This window comes from Penicillium riverlandense (genome assembly GCF_028828495.1).
Source record: "Penicillium riverlandense strain IBT 135883 chromosome Unknown utg000001l_segment0_segment0, whole genome shotgun sequence".
Classification (NCBI taxonomy): domain Eukaryota; kingdom Fungi; phylum Ascomycota; class Eurotiomycetes; order Eurotiales; family Aspergillaceae; genus Penicillium; species Penicillium riverlandense.
This window is the reverse complement of record NW_026643194.1, coordinates 2,069,111-2,083,486: the sequence shown is the minus strand read 5'-3', so window position 1 is coordinate 2,083,486 and position 14,376 is coordinate 2,069,111. Positions and strand designations below refer to the sequence as shown.

At 54.8% G+C, this 14,376-nt stretch overlaps 8 protein-coding genes across 8 annotated transcripts; 2 read left to right on the top strand and 6 right to left on the bottom strand.

Moving 5' to 3' along the window:
- Positions 1-390: 390 nt before the first annotated feature.
- N7474_000852 (uncharacterized protein) lies at positions 391-2,659 on the bottom strand (the record flags this gene model as incomplete). The annotated part of the gene is made up of 3 exons (XM_057192267.1): positions 391-1,271; positions 1,355-1,549; positions 1,606-2,659. 3 exons carry the CDS (start codon positions 2,657-2,659, stop codon positions 391-393), a joined length of 2,130 nt encoding a protein of 709 aa, XP_057057220.1.
- A 502-nt stretch (positions 2,660-3,161) lies between these two features.
- Positions 3,162-4,565, bottom strand: snf4 (AMP-activated serine/threonine-protein kinase regulatory subunit SNF4; the record flags this gene model as incomplete). Its single annotated transcript, XM_057192266.1, has 6 exons — positions 3,162-3,344; positions 3,402-3,511; positions 3,562-3,918; positions 3,986-4,135; positions 4,242-4,365; positions 4,425-4,565. 6 exons carry the CDS (start codon positions 4,563-4,565, stop codon positions 3,162-3,164), a joined length of 1,065 nt encoding a protein of 354 aa, XP_057057219.1.
- Positions 4,566-4,799: 234 nt separating this feature from the next.
- On the bottom strand, positions 4,800-6,875 carry N7474_000850 (uncharacterized protein; the record flags this gene model as incomplete). The annotated part of the gene is made up of 1 exon (XM_057192265.1): positions 4,800-6,875. One exon carries the CDS (start codon positions 6,873-6,875, stop codon positions 4,800-4,802), a length of 2,076 nt encoding a protein of 691 aa, XP_057057218.1.
- Positions 6,876-7,796: 921 nt separating this feature from the next.
- Positions 7,797-9,987, bottom strand: mdv1 (uncharacterized protein; the record flags this gene model as incomplete). The annotated part of the gene is made up of 4 exons (XM_057192264.1): positions 7,797-8,072; positions 8,123-8,934; positions 8,985-9,837; positions 9,907-9,987. The coding sequence occupies 4 exons, from the start codon at positions 9,985-9,987 to the stop codon at positions 7,797-7,799; spliced, it is 2,022 nt and encodes a 673-aa protein (XP_057057217.1).
- A 324-nt stretch (positions 9,988-10,311) lies between these two features.
- On the top strand, positions 10,312-11,230 carry N7474_000848 (chorismate mutase ARO7; the record flags this gene model as incomplete). The annotated part of the gene is made up of 2 exons (XM_057192263.1): positions 10,312-10,382; positions 10,501-11,230. 2 exons carry the CDS (start codon positions 10,312-10,314, stop codon positions 11,228-11,230), a joined length of 801 nt encoding a protein of 266 aa, XP_057057216.1.
- A 106-nt stretch (positions 11,231-11,336) lies between these two features.
- On the bottom strand, positions 11,337-12,327 carry N7474_000847 (protein-transporting protein BCP1; the record flags this gene model as incomplete). Its single annotated transcript, XM_057192262.1, has 3 exons — positions 11,337-11,891; positions 11,942-12,178; positions 12,247-12,327. The coding sequence occupies 3 exons, from the start codon at positions 12,325-12,327 to the stop codon at positions 11,337-11,339; spliced, it is 873 nt and encodes a 290-aa protein (XP_057057215.1).
- A 267-nt stretch (positions 12,328-12,594) lies between these two features.
- N7474_000846 (uncharacterized protein) lies at positions 12,595-13,323 on the bottom strand (the record flags this gene model as incomplete). Its single annotated transcript, XM_057192261.1, has 1 exon — positions 12,595-13,323. The coding sequence occupies one exon, from the start codon at positions 13,321-13,323 to the stop codon at positions 12,595-12,597; it is 729 nt and encodes a 242-aa protein (XP_057057214.1).
- Positions 13,324-13,971: 648 nt separating this feature from the next.
- On the top strand, positions 13,972-14,318 carry N7474_000845 (uncharacterized protein; the record flags this gene model as incomplete). The annotated part of the gene is made up of 2 exons (XM_057192260.1): positions 13,972-14,160; positions 14,217-14,318. 2 exons carry the CDS (start codon positions 13,972-13,974, stop codon positions 14,316-14,318), a joined length of 291 nt encoding a protein of 96 aa, XP_057057213.1.
- Positions 14,319-14,376: the final 58 nt, after the last annotated feature.

Below are 14,376 nucleotides of genomic sequence, written 5' to 3'. Positions count from 1 at the left end.
GGCACAAAGGACGTGATACAGAGAAGTGGGTAGAAGCGGAGGAGGTTGGCGTGGGGGAAGAAAGGAGAGAGAAAGAAGACAGGATAGAGCAGACCATGTAAATAATACACATAATAATCCCAAGCATAGTGAAGCTTCTGGAACGCCCCGTTTGACATCACCAACTGGTGAACTATAAACAAGGTGGGTCGGGTCAAGAACAGGAACCAGCAAGTGTGACGGGATCTAATGCCGTCCACTCACAGGCCTACATTTCCTGCCAAGTGGACTCCAGTTGAACTACACCTCTAAAACTGGCTTTTGGAATGAAGCAAAGGATTCGCTAATTAATAATGCAGACAATAAAATATGTACTCGGGAGACAGGGTATACCCGCAAAGCCCTAACTGCTCAGTCGTCCGTCAGTGGTGGCATCATCATCCGTGCAGGATACCCATACCGCGCCCACAACTTCAGTTGGCGGCTCACGTCGCGCCAGTTCAGAATCAGCAGTTCCGCCACGCGCTGCTCCTCCACCTCCTGCTCCACATCCTCACTGTGCAAGACCACTCCGCCGCCCGTGCCTCGTGCCCGCCCATCGGCCCCGAGGAGCAACGGTCCAAACACCCGTGCCAGGCCATCCACAGTCGGCAGGCCCGCCACTGCACCTTCCGGAATGGCAGTCCCGGCTTGCCGCTGGCGCTCTATGCGCTCGACGGTTCTCTCGGTCTCATGAACCAATCCCGTAAGTAGCCCAAACACCGCGCAGATGAGGGCGCACTGCATCTCACTCGTCTGCGCTGTGATTGCCAGGGCAATCAGTTGCACCCGGGCGGAAGTCTTCGGAGACAGTGCGGCGAGGGAGTTCTGCATGTGTGGCAGCGGGTCGTCGGGGGCGGGGGCAAAGTAGATGGCTTTCAGGGTCTGGTACAGATGGGTAGACCCGAGGGTCCCACCCGGCAGACCCGCAAGCAATTTCCTGAGTACCCAGCAGACACTGAGCACGGGCGCGGCCTCTTTACCAGCCGAACGAATCTCCAAGTGTGGCATGGCAATCACTCGCATCGTCAGCGCGATCTTGGGTTCGTCCTTCTCCGCTAAGAGGACCTGGCTGGCGAAATAGTTATAGAGTCGGGCCGCAGCTTTGATATCTCCCGGTTCTACGAATAGTTCTGCTGTATTAGGACCTGCCAGAAGCCGCGTTAGTGACCCATGCCATGACGTAGAGGAGAGCGGGCCGACCGACCGAATTTCCGTAGAAACATCATCGTCGCCACGATGCACGCGGGCAACTGCAGAGGGAACGGAGACAAATCCGCTGGTAGAATGAGGAAGCTATGGCCGCCAAGTCGAGCCAGTCTTTCTACAGACTTACCTCGCAGGGAACTCATCGGGGCAGGACGACGCGCGAGATTCGAGAATGTCTTTGTCCGTCTCAGCTTTCGGTCTGAGGGACGGGCCGTTGTCGCTAGTGCCACAGTGGAGCGAACTGGGCGGACTCGGCCCAGCAGTCCGTGACGACGTCGAGGTACGCCCTGAACTTCGTTGACGGGGGACTTGTCGTCGTTCGCTGTTATGGCAAAGGCCATCAGCAGATTCAAACTAGCAGCAAAATGGTATACCTACATGGAAAAGCCTCCAGGTCATCCGCCTCGCGCGGTATTGAGATGTGGAGGTTCAATCGTGCCGCCAATTGATTAAACGAGATGGTCGCCTTGTTCGGGTCAAGGTGACTGATTTGCGTTGTCCAACTGGCGTGGCTGCTAGCCGAGCTCGTTCGGTTGGTGCTGGGAACAGCGCGGAAGCTGCCACCATCTACTGTCGAAGGGAGCGGCAGAACGACCAGCGGGTTTTCAAGCGGGACAGGTCCCTGCGTTGAGGCTTTCTGGCTTCGGTCTTCACTGGCCACTGAGGGTTCAGCAGCATCGTCGGCATTTTTCGAATCCGAGAAGGGGTCGGACGCCTCTGGACTATGCACAATCCCCTGCGTGTAATTTAGAATACCCGGCCACATCCAGCCCTCATCGAAGATTTCCTGGATAGGCGTCGGGTCGCGCTGCGAGGGATGCCGACAGACAGTGATGTTGGAGTGACTCGACTCATTGGACCGAGTCGTCTGAGAGCTAGCTCTCCGCGTCTCGCCGGTAGCATGGGGTTCAGGTTCGACAGGGGCTTTGTTCTCAGACAGGACAACAAAGTCATCCTTTTCCAGCGAGGTCTCCACTGCGTTCGCGTTGCTGGATCCATGCTGGTCAATGATATCATCCACCGTAGTACCAGTAACAGACTCTCGATCCTGAGACGCTTTGCTCTGACGGAAGAGAGCCTTTAGACCACTGAGTCGCTTAGAGCCATGCTGAGATCGCGAAAGAAGCTGGCTCGCATCGTCGCCACTAGCAGCAGGGACGGTAGAAGGGTCGTCCGGAATTTCATCAACAAGTGGAGGGAATGGCTCGGTGGATTCCACCGACTTGGTCTCGTACAGGCTGTGACCACTGCTCCTTCGCTCTGTCTGAGTTTTGACTAGATTCGACTCAAGCTTCGTGAGTGGGTCGAATTCCTGGGACTGGCGTGGGTCTGCATTGGGTTGTGAACGGCCAAATCGACCCCAGTTGCGACGAGGTTTGGTCGGTTTGTTGATACTTGGTTTAGACCGGAAAAGCGTCAGAATGAACGCCATTTTCTGGCGGAAAAAGGATGAGATGCCCACAGAGTAGGTGGTTTGCTGTGTTACAGATTCCACGGGAGGGAGAAAGAGACCAAAAGCTCTCTAGGATGGCAAGCGGGTAGGCATCTCGAGGGAAGGTGCCTTCCTTGAGTCAAGGTGAATCAAGTAGAAGGGCGGCCGACAATGCTGCCGTCCTCCTCAAAGAAGCAGGAATGACCGAGATCTCACGAGAATCATAGAACACAATTGGGAATGAATGATCGAACATACACAAAGTCTTGATAGAAATCTATTTCTGTCCATAGCGCCAGCAATCGGCCGTTGAAAGAAGCCAACCCCCTGTACATTTAGAAAAAAAGATAGGGAAAGAAACCCACGCACGAGACGGGCAATTCTCAGGCATTATCCCGAAGTGAAGTAAAAAGAAAGAAGAAACGCCAAGTCCATGCAAGAATAGGTAGGATATGTATAGAGGAAATGCCCGCGCACGGGTTAAGGCCCACGGTGAGTCGGATCATGCCTCGTCATTTTCTCCTTCGAGGAGAATGTAGTGTAGGATGTCGCTGAGGGTGAGGACGCCTTTGAGTTTGAAATGCTCGTCCACCACGACTAGACGGTGCACCCGTGATTTGCGGATGGTGTCGAAGATGGTGTCGAGTCCCTCATTCAGTGAACAGGTGTAGATACCCGGGAAATCCTGCATGTCGGTATTAGTCGAAACGCCATAAAACGACCCTTTTTTTGGCACACATACCGCTGATCGCTTCTTCAAGGCTTCCCCTACTGTTAGGCTCAGATCGTCGTAGAAACCGCCCTTGATCAGCGTGATTACATCGACGGCCTCGAACACATTGTACACGACGCCTGATACAGAGACGTTAGTGTTGATCTTTTCAGGTCTGAAGAAGACATACCCTCCGAGTTGAGGATAGGGACACTGGATATGCTCCGCTCGACCAAGATATGAATCACGTCGATGACAGGCGTATCCATCGACGCCGTCGCGACATTGTCATAACTGCCCAGCAAGATTTCCCCCAGCGGCCGACGCAACTTCTGCGTATCAGGAACATTGACGGCGACAAATTTCAGGATGCGGTATTGCGTGACGACGCTGAGAACGTGGGAGCGATCGGTCTGGCTGTCGGCCGTGACGAGGGGGATACGGCGGGCGCGGGATTCCAGCATGCGGCGACATGCTTCATAGAGGGGTCGCTCCGGGTCGATGGAGATGGTTTCGGGCGGCGCGACACCCAATGCTTTCTCCACATCTTTATCGGTACTTCCATGTCAGTGTCTGGGTTCCTCTGACCAGTCTCAATTAATTTGGACACGCACCTCGAAGACTATCTAGCCGGAACTGGTCGATCTGGTCCAGCGCGGCGGGGTTCTGGAAGTAATACTGGATGACATTGATATAGTCAGAGGTGGTCAGGAGACCGGCGAACTTGGAAGCCTTGGAGTCCCACAACGGGGCTGACACGATGCCTGTACGTCCCGACGAGGGGGGGGCAGGGAAGCCCCTCCATATGCGGGATTGTCAGCGGGCGATTCGGAAGACAGGGGAGAGGAAGAAAGAGAGAGAGGACGCAACCATTTTGAATGAGGATGTTCAGACTCTCTTTGACAGAGAGCGAGGTGTCGAAAATGATCAGACGGAAGCTGAGCGGCAACACATCGTAGCTGGTGCGGACCTTGAGGAAATTGCGGATGGCGCGCTGTTCGGGTCAGTCAGAATCTTGATTGGGCCCGTGCAGAGGGGGGAGGGCAAACAGACCAGGCCCTGTCGCTCCTCCCGGTGAATGGTGTCGCGCTCGGAGGCCATTTGCGGGCGAAGGTACGAGGATGGCTGCACGAAGACCTCGTGACCGTGGGAAGGTGAGTGGAAGAAAAGACGAGGAGGTTCCGCCTTCGTCATGGTTGGCGGGTCCGCATCGGGGTGGGCGGTGGGAAGTATGAAGGAGTGAACTTAATCCTGACGGGAAGCAGAAGAATAATGGGAAAAATACGGGGGGAAGTACATTGGACGTGCTAGGTCGTAGGCGTAGTCGTATGTAATCTGAATTATCCCCTCCCAACGCCACGATGCTAAATCTAGATGCCGGAACTAATTCCCGACGAGGTATCATGCTGAACGAAAAAATCCTTAGAACTATACATGGCCATGCAACTTCACCCGATAAATGCACGTATTGTTCGCTCCCCAATTCGACTTCACTCGCAAAACCACTTTGTCAGCCCGGATCGTCGGCACGTCCACGATCACGTTGAGTGGGAAGTGCTGTACATGGTCCCGTTTATGGATGTCATACACCATCTGGCCTACCCGATAGAAGTTTGGCCCGAGTATTGGGTCGTCCGAGTACACACTCTCGGGTTCATCGATGTTGTGCATGCGTAGGGAGCTCATGAGCACGTCGTGAAGCGATTTCTCGCCCGGAATGTTGTAGCCACCGAGTCCTTCCTCGCGTGACGAAGCCGGCTCGTTCGGGCGGGATTTCCGGGACGACCATCCAGGAAGCCATCCAGACGATGATTCGGTCGGCGCCTCACTATGCAACGCGAGCGGGACGACTCTGAATCGCGCCCAGAGTTCAATCTCCTTGGGCGCGACACCTGGCTCGAGGGCGGCGCCGGCGGGAATGTGTTCGACCACCACTTCTTCGGGCACAATATCTCGGCCAAGATGCACCGACAGTTGGGTGACCCCATTGCGAGGAGCGCTGCACCAGCAATCTCCCAAGTCTTCCCACGGGGTCAACGCCGCGGCAGGGGGTAACGGGCCGCGAAAGTAGGACGTCAACCCGAACATGCTGAAAAACACACGCTTCAAGAGTGGTTCTTTTGAGCCTGCGGTAGGGGTAGTGCTGCCTGGATCAATGATGGCCCCCAATGCTTCCGAGAGGAAGTTGATCTTGTGAATGGGCTGCCGCGGGACGACGTCCGAGATGTAGGTCGGAGACGGATCGCGGGCATGTTCTGCAGCAGACCGCAGTTCCCGGGACAGGGACGACACTTGGACGTTCATGCGGGACACCTGATTTCGAAGGCCGGAGACGAGTTCGGATTCCGGCAGATTGGGCGAGAAATTCACAAGGGGAATCTCACCGAAGGATAGTGAGGAGCGGATCTTTTCTGCAAGACTGCTCTGGGTTGTTAAGACCACGAGAAACACGCAGGTGAGCAAAGTGACAAGTGCCATAAGCCATTTGTTCCGGTGCAAGACGGGTTGGCCCTCACCGTCACCACGCGTTTCGGGTTGCATTGATTCAAGCCATGGACGGATCAGACCTTCCTTTGGAGACCTGGATGCAGGACTGGAATGGACAGGCTCAGTGCGGAATGTCTGAGGAATCACAGTCCGCACAGGCGCAGACCAAGTTTCGACTTCAGGTTCAGGTTCAGGTTCAAGATAGGATGAAGGCTCATTCACGCTTTCGGACTCGTCCGCCGGATCGGATTCAGGCTCATCCTCCTCCTCAATGGTCTCGTTGACAAGAGCTAGGCCTGAAATACGTCGAGGAGGTGCTGTGATATTGCGGCCGTGTGGCTCCCCACGGTACTTGCTGGGCCGTGTTCGCTGTAAGTCGTCCTCGTGGATTTCACGCTCCAAGTTGAAGGAAATTTCGGAGGCATTATCGACAGAGCTGTGACGATCAGGCGTACTTCCCATCTGCACATCATGGTTTGGAGATCCCGCCCGCTGCAACGGTGACGGATATAGTGGCGAATCCGGCTGTATTCGTAACTGAGGAGGCGGAATAGCAGGACTAGACTCGGTGGAGACGGTGTGAGCAACAGGAGGTGGGGGAGTGGCAGTCACATCGCGCAGGGACTGCAGCAGTTGGGTCTGGTCAGGAGTCGGCTCGCGCTTTGGCCGACGAACGGGCGAGCCGCTGTTAGAGCGTCTAGGCCGAGTGTCCGTGGGTTCGATGTTTTCCTGGTCAGAATTCTTCTGCGGACTTGGATTTCGCTTTTGAGCGGCGTCAATCCCGGCATCAATCGACCGGGCTATCTGCGTGAGGTTCATGTTCCGTGGCGCCATGCGCATGCGCCGCGGCAGAGCTGTTGGGCCTTGAGCGCCGTAGCTAAAAGCAGCTTGGGTTGGAACACTAGGCAGAGGAATTCCGGGTGATAGATCGAGTAATGTTTCAAAGTTCTCTGGGCTCGAAGGAGATGCTTTGGGACGCCCCGCCCCGCGACGCATCGCAGCGCGCTTAGGGGGCATCGGTGCACAAGGATTTCGTCTCAGTCCAGCTCAAGAGTTCACTCGCCTGGTTCAGGTAGGTCAGCTCGCGCTCTAATTTCGGATGAATGTGTTCAAGCAGGACATGCGCAAGTGGTCAAAAGAGAGACAAAAAGTAATGACACGAATAAGCAACGAATGAAATCACGACTTCAAAAGATGAATTAACCCTTACCAGCGAACTCAGCTGCAAGCAGCTCAGGCGCGAGCCAACATAACAAGAAGCCGTGGTGCGTGGGGAATGTGAAACACGAGCCGGAGAGATTGAGCAGTAGAGAAGTAGATAAAATCAAGGGGCGATGACCAGAGCGACGAAGATAACAGCCAGTACAAGATGCAGAGCGCTTACCTAGAGAAGCCCCGACGGGCGCAGGTGGTCCAGTTCGGTCAGGGCTGTAGATCGCGAAATGAGACGCGCAGACGCGCGACGAGGGTGAACGCAGCCCCGCGCTGCTCTATTCGACCGACCGTGGCGAAGATGCACACTGGTAGAGAAAGACGCGGCCTGAAACCAATCAATGTATCAATTACTTTTGCTTGCGCGAGGACTGGTGAAGCCGGATGGAGTGAGGTAAAGGGGTGTTGTGTTGGTAAAGATGTGATGTTGGAGAGGCAGAAAAGAAGGCGGAGGGCGAGAACCACTCGACTCGGGGCCTTTTGTAGATTCATTCTTCACGCACCCCCTCCCTTTTTTCTCATTTCATTGTGATCCACGGTCTCATCTATCCTTTATGTCTGGTTGTCTCTTTCGTTTCAGACTGCTCTTCTTAATTCGCTTATTGGGAGATTCTTTGTTTCATTGTGTGCATGAGACGAGCACTACAATCGCTATATCCAGGTCGTTACACAGAGAATAGAATACTATACAGTGGTCACACACACAAGCAAGGTAATCGAGGCGACCTAGCATGTCCAAGCACCAATGGTACCATCCTTGCGCCCTTCGACGAGATACCCATCCTTGAGGCGCACCCGTTCAACGGTCGCGGGGAATGGGCCTTCGTCGTCGACGCCAACGCCTGGTCCGCAGTCCCAGTGGTGGCCGTCGGCCTTGTCGTACACCTTGACCACGTTCTCGCCCGTAGCGGCGACGATGCGCTTCGCATCGAACATCATGCTGGTGACCGGCTTGTCGTAGGCGTACGCGTCATAAATAGAGCCCATACGTAGGTCCCAGATCTAGAGAGAGTTAGAAGATAGGTATAAACAACTAATGAACACGGTCTTACCCGAATACTGCGGTCAAGACTGCCGGTGACCAGGTGGACGTCGTCAAACTGCAGGCAAGTGACGGGTCCGGTGTGGCCAACTAGACTCCGGTGGACCTGGCCACTGCGAAGATCCCAAAGACGGACCATGCCGTCGGCTGTTCCGCATGCTAGGGCAGCATCGAAACACTGTACTGCCCCGACAAAATCGGCAGACGCATCGGGAAGACGTCCTGATGGACGCCAGCCGCTATCGCCCGTAGTCATCGATGAAGCCTGGGCGGACGCCCAGAGTACATCCAGGGTCTGGACGCAGCGTCCCTTGACCAAATCCCATTGTCGGAGTGTCTTGTCTGCGGAACCCGAGATGAGCGTGTCGCCACGGAAGTGGAGAGCGGTCACCTCATCAACATGAGCTTCCAGCGAGAACACATGACAGTCCTCCAAATTCGAAGATGGCGGCACAGGTGAAGTGTGTTCGGGCTCTGCCTCTTCACCATCGCGCTCGTGTTTATTGAGACGCCCGTCTCGAGTCGACGGCCTGGCACGACTCAGATCCCATAGTCGGACGGACGCGTCCATAGATCCAGTTGCAACAATATTATCCTCCACCTGCAAGCAGCGGACCGAGGCATGATGTCCCTCCAGAAACCCGGAGCACCGGCCAACATTCATATCCCAAACGCGGACTGTATCATCCAAAGCTGCCGTGATCATGGTGCCAAAAGGAAAGTCGAAATCGATGGCGGTGACCATGTCCGTGTGAGCCTCGATCTCCTTGATGAGAGAACCCGGAGCGAAATGTTCGTGTAGAATTGGCATAGATCGTTTCCCTGTCCATTGTAAGCCTGTGAAACTCAGCCATATGCAACAAAATCCTCACTTATCGATCGATGTCGTAAATTTCTCGGAGAAGGCAGTTTCTCATAAATAGATTCGGACATGAAGGATGCATCCATAGCCGGGTCCCCAGAAGTGCTAGAATCATCCAGGCCTTCTGAAGTCTTGGGTGTCGCATTCTCGGCAGAAACAGAAGGCTCTGGTGTCTCGTCTTCTAACTTGTTATCGATCTCCGTGACTGTTTCATTCGCGTCAGATATACATCGTTTGTCGTAGATAGGAAACAACCCACGCTCGGCCTCCAAATCCGCTTCATCCCGCTCTAAGCCGGCCAGTCGGTCGAGAACAATCTTGCGCATGTTGTTTAGGTTGGCGATCTTGTGATCAATCTCGTGGATCTCAGCGCTGCACATATTCTTGCGAACGCCCATCAATTCCAGTCGGCGGCTCAGCTTTTCGCGCTCGCCCCTCAAAGTCGTCGGGCCAGCAGACAAGGATCCGCCCTTCTCGTTGTCCTTCAAAAGTTTTGACGCCTTTGAGCCGTGTCGGCGGTGGGCTCGTCGCGCTTCGCGTTCATCTTCGGGGAGGGAGGCCTGGAAGCCTTGGAAGAGGGAGTAGGAGCTGGTATCTTCGGGAATATTGGCGAGGAGGCCATCCGGGAGCGAGGAGATGGCGCGGGACTGGATTTCGGTGGTGGACAGCTTCGAGCGCACGAGGTCGGTGGGAGTGGTTTGCGTCAGGGAAAACACCTTGCGCTGGGTGTGTGGCCGCCGCAGCTCGCGGTGGATGTCCGTTATGGCATTGTGGTAGTGGCTGGCGTGGTTCTGGTCGTTCGGGCCCATTAAATGCCCTGCTGTCGAGGTGACTTTGCGGCCGAAAGCTTCGATATGCCGGGTCTAGAAGTGGTTATCAATTCCCAGTCAGCTGGGTTCGGAATGACGGAGGAGAAGAGAATCAATGCGTACGGTGAGGCCGGTGCCCAGTAGGCCATCGCCCTCTACAATGTCGGACAGGCCGGAGGGCGACTCATCGCGAGGACGCTCCATGTTTCACTGGGGAGAGAAGAGGAAGAGGAAGGGGAAGTTCGGGATCAGAGTGGTGCACGAGATGCAATACGGGTATTTTACCGCGGTACCGACGCGGCCGGAGCATAGAGCTGTTTTTGGCTCTATACAATGAAGAAAAGAATTCTTCTTCTTGAAACTAATTATTGTTATTAAAGAAACACACCCTCGCATCCTGCTATCTGTATCCTGCAGAAATAATCCACTGGTGACACAAGACCCTCGGGTCGCCCCTTCGGCGTGTGTTGAACATGCTTCCTCGCCGACATCGCTTCTTCCCTCCTTCACCTCCCTCCCAGGCCCGCCATGGACACCGCCATTGACCTATCCGATGCCTCCAAGGCATTGGACCTTGCCAATATCCGATTCCAGCTGATGTGAGCATCTATACCTCTACACCGTTCCCCCGTCCTCCCCCACTCCTTCCCCCCACCGTCCAACGAACTCTATCACGAACCCTTGCTAACTACCTCCTCACCTTCCTCGACTCGCCAGCCGACTCGAGGATACAATCACCTTCCACCTAATCGAGAGGGTCCAGTTCCCACTCAACAAAACCATCTACCTCCCTAATGGCGTCACAATCCCCAACAGCAACCTCAGTCTAATGGACTACCTCCTCCGGGAACAAGAACGGCTTCAATCCCGCGTGCGGCGCTACGAGTCCCCCGACGAATACCCCTTCTTCGCCGACGCCCTCGAACCCCCCATCCTCGCTCCGCTGGAGTACCCGCGCATCCTGCACGACAACGACGTCAACGTCAACGCCGTGATCAAGGAGCGCTACATCAACGAGGTCCTGCCCGCTGTATGCCCGCAGTTCGGCCGTGAAGACCGCGGCGAGACGCAGGAGAACTACGGGTCGGCGGCGACCTGCGATGTAGCCTGTTTGCAGGCACTGTCGCGGCGCATTCACTTTGGCAAGTTCGTCGCCGAGTCAAAGTTCCAGAAGGACCCAGAGACCTTTGTGCGCTTGATCAAGGCCGGGGATCGCGAGGGCATCGATGCTGCTATTACTGATGCGCGTGTGGAGCAGAAGGTGCTTGAGCGTCTGGGGCTCAAGGCGAAGACGTATGGCACGGATCCTGCGTTTCCCGATGAGAACTCGCAGAAGATTAAAGCCGACGCGGTCGTGGCCGTGTACAAGGAATGCGTGATTCCGTTGACCAAGATCGTCGAGGTGGAATACCTTATGCAGCGGCTGAAGGGAACCCAATGGGAGTAGTCATCGTCATTAAGTTATGAAATTCTTTTTTGGGATCTCTCTATAGAGCTATGTATGAACCAACAACACAAAGAATATAGAAAAATTCTTCAAGAATCAACGTTTATCATGATGGGTTCAAATACTCCGTCACGGCCTTGACCGCGCCTTCAAACTTGGCCGCCTCAATCAGGACCAAGCTCCCATTCGTCCGAATGCCCAGCTCCTGGAACGCGCGCTTCGAGTCCGAGTGGCCCTCGTCCTGCTTGTGCGTGTACTCAATGGAACCCGAGCATAGCGCGTGCCGCTCCAGCACCTCGTCTTCGGGGTGGAAGTAAAATCGCTCGCGGTGGTCGGCGCCGCCCTTCTTCTTTTTCTTCTGAGGCCGCGATTCCTCGAGGTCCAGCTTCGACTCGACTTCCTCGTAGTTCTTGGAGACAATCAGATAGTGTGTGAAGGTGTAGGGCTCCTTGTCCTCAATGGCCCAGGCGACTTCTTCCAGCAACATGTTGTACATGGGCGGGATCACCTCAGAGGGCATGTTGATCAGACGCTCGGTGAGGATGAGGCCGATGGGTGGGATGGGGGTTTGGGAGAGGAGCGAGTGGAGTGCGGAGAGGGATGGGTTCGTTGCGGATTTGGTTTTGAGGTAGTTGGTCAGGTCCTTGATGACGGGTTTGTCCTGGAGGGGTCAGTATTTCGAACGAGACACACTCAGAAAGAGCAGCCTACCTTGTGTTCCTGCATATTCAGTACAGACAGAAACGCATACGGATCGGACTCGTTCCCATCCACCTTGACCGTCGAGCCGAGCAATGGCTGCGACAGAATCAAGTCCGCGAGCGCCGACATGTCGAACATCTGGGCGTCGGCGTCGAAGAGCTGCCGGAGGAGGTTCTTGAGGCCGTGGAAGTCGACGGCAGGCTGCGGATCGAACCATTCAAAGTCGACGTTCACCATGTCCACGTCCTGTTGGGGTCGCGATGCGATTAGCAGTCCGGTCCCGCCATTTGGGGCCATTGGAACAGCGCACTTACTTCGTCGGATTCGTCGTCACCTACGGGAGGCTGGGTGCCGCCCATGGCGACGTCGCCGGGTTGTTCTTTTCGCTTTCCCATGATTGTTCGGGGGTTTGAGGTGCGGTGGGAGGTGAAGAAGAGGCGGTGGTTCGGGCGGACCGCTTTCGAACTTTTTTTTGCTTATCATTCGTTATCAATTGAGGGACTGAAGTATCAAGTGAGTTCAACGTTGTTAAGTTACGATTAAACCGACAAAAAAGATTCTATATTGAACAAGATACCAGGGAATGTTGATGTAGAAACATTTATCCTTCCTAGAGAATGTGTTCTGTTGTTCCTCTTGTTGTCTCTATATACTTCTACGTTTCAAACATCTGGCTCAACCATCTCGACCGTCGGCACCCTGTCCATCCTGGTCCCGAAGAACTTGCCCACAAGCTGTACACAGTCCCAAACAACCTCGACATCCTCCTTAGGGATCCCCAACCGCCTCATCCCGCGGATATGCCAATGACTCTCAAGCGGCAAATTCTGGCTCATGATCCCGGGCGCAACCACCATCTCGGTATCCATATCATCAAGCACCTGGCGATCCGACAGAAACAAGCCATAAGTGATCTCGGTGGATATCCAAGAGAAATCGCGGTGCGAGGCGAACATATCCAATGTATTGTTGGTATCGCGCGCATACAGTTTCTGGAACCAACTTGTGCCGCGGTCATGGTTAGCCTGGTCGCATTGCCAGCCCTCGCGCGTAGAGGTGTAGTCCTTATCTTCGTCGCGTTCGACTTTGCTGATGGCCAGGATGGACTCGATGGGTTTACACACCCCGACGATGGGGACGGACTTGACGAGAGCTTCGCGCAGACGCCGGACGAGGGCTTGCCGTGCGCTGGAGGTTGTGTAGGCGGGTTGGTTGATTAGGTGTAGATAGAGCTGATCGGCGCGTTCGGGGTCGGGCCCCGCGACGAGCGTTGACATGGCCAGGATGTACCATTTGTCGTTGCCCAGCTTGGTTGATTGGAAGCGCTGCTCGAGCTCGGCGAAGAGCTTTGCGAAGTGGGGTTGCACTTGGGGGGAGCTGGAGGAGCTCATTGCAGCGGTTGGTGGATGGTGGTGTCGGCGGTGGTGGGAGAGGTGGGAGTGGTGGTGATGGTGGATGAGGTGCTTCGTTGGCAATTGGTGGGCACTTGATCTAGAGAACAGTGAGATGGCGGGTCGCACTGCATTGGGAGTCGACATTGAAGGAGGTTAATCTGAGCTAAGACACATACCGTGGTGTTGCAAAAGTCTGAAACCCCTCGCTTGGAACACCACTGTACACCCTCATACTTATACCACCATCTTGATGCCCTCGAATCAGACCTGGTATGTTTTTTGTTAATTAGTACAGTTTCAGAGGCTCTGACATAAAGGCATAGTGGCCATCAGTATTAGGAAAATCCAAAAAGTGGCAGACGAAATCCCCTTCTCAGGCAAATGAGGGCTAGGAGTATATCGCGATATGTAACGAACAACAATCAGCCCCGAGCGAGACCACTCAGCTCTATGCTCACATCCTTCCTGATTCCAACTTGGAGAGATATCGCCTCCTTAACAGTCACCTTACATAGTAGCTCTCGCCTTACAATAATTTCAATGACTCCAGCATGACATCACGTCCCGGTGCAACCGAGCTAGAAATATGGGGTCTAACCAGGTCAACAACGACCAGACACTTCAATTTCCTATCGATCCAATACTATGGCCCCCAACAAAGCCTTCCACGGAGCCGGCCAGTCCAGCGTCGGCCATGCCGCATTCTACGAAGCCGGCGACCAGCGCAACGAGCCCCAGTCCGTCATCAACGAGCGCAAGCGCTACAAGGAGGGCAAGGAAGGTAGCAATGCCGTCAACGAGGCGGACCTGAGCAAGAGTGATGCCACGAAGCCGGTGAGTTTCTTTAAGCCCTCTGTACTCGGCAGTTTTCTGACGTGTCGTGTGTTCAGGCTCAACTGCACGGAAACAAGCCTTCCAAAGGCGCTGAGATCGATCGCGAGCTGCAGATGGAAGATGAGCAGCGGCTGCGCGAGAAGGGTATCAAGAAATAGATGATATCCACCACCTTTCTTGTGTTTTAATGAATGCCATTCCTGCTAGGTGGTCGTC